The sequence below is a fragment of the Schistocerca gregaria genome, chromosome 8 (assembly GCF_023897955.1).
Source record: "Schistocerca gregaria isolate iqSchGreg1 chromosome 8, iqSchGreg1.2, whole genome shotgun sequence".
In the NCBI taxonomy this organism is placed as follows: Eukaryota; Metazoa; Arthropoda; class Insecta; order Orthoptera; family Acrididae; genus Schistocerca; species Schistocerca gregaria.
Window position 1 is genome coordinate 118,746,915 of NC_064927.1, and position 6,000 is coordinate 118,752,914.

Genomic DNA, 6,000 nt, shown 5'->3' on the forward strand with positions numbered 1-6,000 from the left:
AAGATTAAAGAATATATAGTTGATATATGGGCCCCTAAAACTACCCAAAATGTTGTCATCAAATTTGGCAATGCATATATTTTGATAGAGAAAGACAAAGGTTGTTGTACAAAAAACCACAAAAGACAAGATGGCTTTGTGCCATATTACCAATTGTTTCTCAACATGCCCATAAAAATTTGATTTATTTCTGGTTAAAGATGGGCTCTCCATGTCAGCCAAACAATTTTCTGCTATTTTTGAAGTAGTACAGCTGCCGCCAAATGAATTTAAAAATCAGTAATCTATTCTTATTCAGCATAAAAAGTTGTTTAATTATACAAAAGCACGTGCTCATAAGTTAAGTGTACCTTCTTAAAGCCTACCCAAAGGTGGCACTTTATCACGCATACTGGTGGTGCTAACCTGTGACCCCTATGTACAAGATGCTGTGGACATGAAACCAAAGGAGATATTGAGATCAAGCTATATGCATCTCCATCCGAGACATTATTGAACCTACTCAAAAAATTTTACTTAGTTCAGAAATGATTGAGTGGGGACCATGTCTAAAACTGGTCCAATTGAGATCAAATGATACAAAATTATGTTCTAGAATGAATTATTGATGGATGCACTGAAACACAGAGTATAATAAAAATATTTTGAATGTGATAACTACAAAAAGTAGGTCACGCTGAAAACTGTTAGAATTTACAAATTGGAATAAACAAGATAACAGTGCATACTAAAAATGGTGTGATGCAAATGAACCAGTTGCATGAATTACAGCATTAAGATGTTTACTTCAGTACCAATGTTTATACAAATTCAAATGGACAGCTACAAACACAATGTGTAACCATTCAATGATTTAAAAAACGACCAGTATTCAAAGTTCGCTTGGCAGGCTTCCAGAATTAAACTCAGCTACTCTTATAATTGTAATATGACATGGACATCAGGGTTGACATATAAATCCAGCAGCTGTCACCCCCCCCCCCCCCCCCCCCCCCGGTCCCTTCCTGTAGATCATTAACTCTGCATCACGTTACTCTTTCATGTACATTTTATGGTATTCTAGATGTGGATTTTAATATGTCAGTTTTTAAATTGTGAATTCATTCACATATAAGCAAAATAAACATAGATGCTCACTATCTAATATATAAGTATTGTAATCACCTATTAGGCAACACAAACAGAATGACATAAATATTCACAGGAAAGATCAATAATAGTTCTTCACTAGCTGTTGTCACAATAAAAAACACTAACCAAAAATTTGAGAAACTTCTGTTTTTGTTGAGCTGGTACGCTGATCCCTCATTTCGATATGATGTTGGCACAGGTGGTTCCGGCCTTGGAAAAATTCGGCACAATAATGGGGTATCACCAGGTGCACAAAAACGTCCCATTGAACGTGCCAGTCCAATCAAGATTGGTACTGTTGACTTGCATAATGTCACTGAAAAATGAATTTTAATATTACAGTGTGTACAGCAATCCAGTAGGCAGTACATAGACTCAAATAAGTTTTTCACTCTAAAACATGGTCTGTGTTATTTTATCAAGGCAGACTTTTGATTCATGTTGTTAAAATGTGAGAATTGAGTAAGTTACATACCATAGGCATTGCTGGTCTTCAAAAAATTCATAAGTAAAATACTATTTGTTTGTAGTTTGCATACAGTAATTGTTTGGTTGTTTACTTATTCATCAGTAGTTTTCACCAAAAATGGCAGTCTTGACCAATATAAAATGAGTCAAGATCTACACTATGTCAGATGGGGACTTGTTAAATATCTTACTGTGTCAACTAGGGCATTCGATACCACTAGCCTGCTTTGATCTGAGATATAATGATGATGGATTATATCATGGTGATGTAGCATCTTTGTAATGTATTCTGTTTGCAGAGGATGTTTTTGAGTATGAGGTGGTGCACTCTAGTAGGTGGTACTCATGTTTCTAAACTGTTTGGAGTAGGTGATATTGGACTCTGAGTGCTGGATGTGATGGTGGCAGTAGTGACGCTAATAATGATGATGATGATAATAATAATATTGGAAGAGAGTGTGGCAGTTTATTAGTGAGTTATTTAGAAGTTGGCAGTTACAGAGCCATTTTCAGGTTGGAATTATTAGTGCGGTGTGTTGTTTGTGATTGGGATTTAATTTTATGTTTTTATTTTTGTTAGTCATGGCTGTGACAACAAAGATGAGTGTGTCTCTGTATGTCACAGTACAGGATGACATGTCAAGCAAGATTAAATGCCTACAGTTATTTCATTTAATTATATAGTATACGGCATGTTAAGTTTGTGGACAACTTGAGAGATTGACAATGTTGCTGCATCTCGGCGAGGAAACACTATATGTGGGATTGTCGGCGGGGCACTATGTAGTGTTTTGTCTGGATGGGTTCCTGGATTGAAAAGTCTAAGCTTGGTTTCAAGAGATTGTATAGATGACATAGTTTTTGGTATCATTAGACTGCTAGATTTGTATGTTGACTGACTTTGGCCAGTATGTTTTCATGAGTTTAATATTTTTACTATAGTATGTATCGCACGTGTATTTCTGTGCATAACTGTGTGGGTTCTTGTAGATCAAAATTGCTGTTATTGCACTTTTTTTGAATTTTTTGGTTGGGTTGTTAGATGTTGGTAATTATTGTGTTGGGACTGTGAGCAGCAGGTATCATGCAGCTTGTTTTATCTACATCGATATTCGTCATACAAGCCAGTTCTGGTTTTGTGGTACCATGGACAGGTCAACTGTTGCTGATATTGCCTTTTGTTAGTTTTTGCAATTTTTTCCTTAGTGTATTGGCTTTATTTACAGCATTTTGTAGTGCAATCTTTTTTATAGTGTAAGTACATATCTCGAGTCCGATTGTCAATACCATGCTAGGTCTTTTTTAAATTTTTTACTAGGTGTGTACTACAATTTCTTTTAGGATTCCTGTATTGGTATCAGTATTTTATGTTGAGCCACACAGCTTAACTCTGTTTCGTCAATGAGGTACTGATAGAAGCATCATTTTGATCTGCCAGAAAGTTTGTAACTCTGTTTGTCAATACTTTTATGATATCTTTCACAATATGTCAATAGGAGTGTAGTACAATTTATTTTAGGATTTGTGTTCAATTTTAGTTTGTCCCTAACCAAACCCTCTACTTTTCCCCATTAGTCGTGTCAGCTTCGACATTTAGCCTATTATAAATAATTTCTACAGCTGTGTATTTGATGGTAACATTTTCAAATCATGAAAAAGTTTAAGGTACTGGTCACAATCAAATTTGTGTGGCATTCTGGGCTTGGTAGGATTTCACTGATCAAAGCCAGCAGGTGGTATTAGAGTTATTTATTCATCTTGCCATCAGAGTACAAAATTATATTCTACACCTGGGACAAGGAGCAAAGTGAATAAGAAAATTATTTATGTGCCTATATTATGATTATGTACATCACAGTTCCATTAAAACTGGTTTTTATCATTCAGCAACTATGTAAGAATTCCAAGTTCCTTAAAATGGCATCTGTAATATGCACAATTATCTACTTGATAGAATATCCTTATTGCTCACTTCTGCTGTACATACACTTAGTTTAGTTTAAGTGCACTGTCCCAGAAGGTAATTCCTTGACAACAGGGAGTGAAACTATGCAAAATTAGCCAACACCCTTGTCTTAAGGTAAACACAATGGGAGGTGTTTCTAAGAGAACATGCTGAAATGAGCTTCTTCAGTAGTTTATCGATCTGTTGACTCCATTTTAATTTCTTATCTGGCTCGAGCCCACTAAATTTTACAAGCCACGCTTCATTCAGTAAATGACAATTAGCGTCTACTGGTAGTGCTAAATGATATTATCGCTTGTCTGAAATTGTATGAGATTAAGACTTGAATAGTCTTTTCAGCTATCAACTAAGTTGTGTCCACTACGACTTAGTTTTGATGCCTGATTATTATGCTTGTGTCCTCATAAAACATTCTAGTCTTTGAACTGCCCTTTAAAGCCATTGGAATGTCATTTATATAGATCAGGAACAAGAGTAGGCCCAGCAATGAACCCTAATAACTGGTACAATGGGCAGGACATTCTGCCACACATTTTGAATTGGTGGATGTAGATGCAAATCAGGGTTTCTCACATGATGCACCACATGACACAATCTTAATGCTAGGATGAATAGCATTCTCAACAATGTGGCTGATGTCATCCTCCATTGTATAACTGAGTATATGGTCCAAACTGTTACCTACAACCTCTAGAATTACTGCTTGATCTTATTTTCCAGATCATAAACGTAACTTGCCCCTTATACCTCTTTTTGTCAAACTGCTTTGAAATTTCTTCAGATGTTCGAATGCTTCTGTCCTCCACCTGCGAGGCACTGAAGTTAATGGAGACAGCTAGGCTGATTAAAAGACTTGTAATGCCTGCTGGATCTTTTTGCTGATTTCAAAGGACAGGCTGTAAAAGTTTAGACCGAACATTACCACTGCAGAATATAGCACATAACACTGCTAACTCTTCTTGCACCACCGCCAAATCAGCTCGAAGTATCAAGATAAAATGAAACTAATGATCTCCATGTCTAGCTTTCTGGCACATACTTAATACTTCTCTGAACTACAGGAACTGAATGTTTAGAATGACTGGGTAAACCGCTAAAGTGAACAAGTATTTTATTTATTAATAATCAAATACAACCATCAACGCATCACTTACGTTTTGCCGTTGATCCCCGAGGGGGGGTCTGTTCTTTGTAGCTCCTGCACAAGTTCGTAAGCACTCCAAGAAAGTCAACTTGAGTCGCTATGATCTCATCTCGTACGGCTTCATATTTCGCTGCAACGTCTGACAGGAGTGTGTTTAAGCAGAAACTAAATCTTTCTGCTACTGGTACTTCTACACGGAGGATTGAACAAGAAAGTCATTTATTACAGTCATTACAGAACACGAATAGAAAATAACAACAATGACAACTATTCTTACTTTCCGTAGATGAAGTGCGCACTTCATCTAGCCAGACTGCTTTCGCGAGACCCTTCAGCAACCTTACAAAATACGGTAGAATCCTATCCTTGTGCTGGAAATTTGATTCCAAAAAATAAAGACCCAAAGCAATGACCGCATCTTGTCCCCTCTGATCAAGACGAAATATCCCTTGTGCATTTTCTTGAGGGCACAACGCAAACAGTGTGTTCACCTGAAATTAAAAATAACAACTGTATTGACGCAAATCCACAGCAGACGAATCAGTGGTACATAAGAAAACTCTTACTTTCTCCCATGGAGTATTTTTGATGGCGGCAAGGGACCTCGCCAAATGTTGCACAGTTTTTCTAAAAACATGTTTTTCCTCGCCAATCATTATGCTTAAATAATTCCAGCAGCCGCAAATTTGTTTACAACCAACATCTATACCTAAACTGACATTTTGCAAGTCAAAGTTCTTCACTCACAAAAAGGTAAAGATAAGAAATAAAGTGGTCAAAGATTTACAACGATGTTTTTCATGTGTCATCAGATGTGTTTCTTCAGCGGACTCGGCAAGAGAATATTCAGTCTTTAAGATTTGCTTTTATTTTATTTTAATAACAAGACAGTAAAGGCCAATTCGCACTGGCTGTCATGACACGTCAAAACATGCCACAATGCAATTCAAAAGCAGGAATTCCACAAGCAGTCAACGTCACGTAAGGGTTTCTCGTGCAGAAAGTTTTGACACAGACCTCGCTATTAACATCGGAAATTAATTTAATTTTATTCCAGGATGGGATAATTGTAATGTAAAGTAACGACACAGGACAGTCTAAGTTTACAGTACCTGACATCAGCTATGAATAGCACTGTATGCTCTTGGTGACAGAACCGTAGAGGGCAGGAATCTTTCGAAGGGTTACATATCTATTGCACCAAATGTGTGTAAATGATGACAAGTCTGCCCACCACGTCAACATTAAACTGACAGATCGCTTCAACGCCGCCATCATTTCACGACCGTAG

At 36.9% G+C, this 6,000-nt stretch overlaps 1 protein-coding gene across 2 annotated transcripts in view; it reads right to left on the reverse strand.

Annotated features, from left to right (window-relative positions):
- Positions 1-5,470, reverse strand: part of LOC126284204 (phosphatidylinositol 4-kinase alpha) — a 170,152-nt gene extending 164,682 nt beyond the window's left edge. Inside the window, exons 1-4 of one of the 2 annotated variants that reach the window (XM_049982969.1) lie at positions 5,276-5,470; positions 4,987-5,200; positions 4,720-4,899; positions 1,258-1,447 (exon numbers count right to left, since the gene is read on the reverse strand). In XM_049982969.1, coding sequence (XP_049838926.1) covers positions 1,258-1,447; positions 4,720-4,899; positions 4,987-5,200; positions 5,276-5,365 — 674 coding nt within the window. In that variant the 5' untranslated portion in view covers positions 5,366-5,470. The remainder of the gene's footprint in view (positions 1-1,257; positions 1,448-4,719; positions 4,900-4,986; positions 5,201-5,275) is intronic. The other variant, XM_049982968.1, reaches the window with a different exon arrangement.
- Positions 5,471-6,000: the final 530 nt, after the last annotated feature.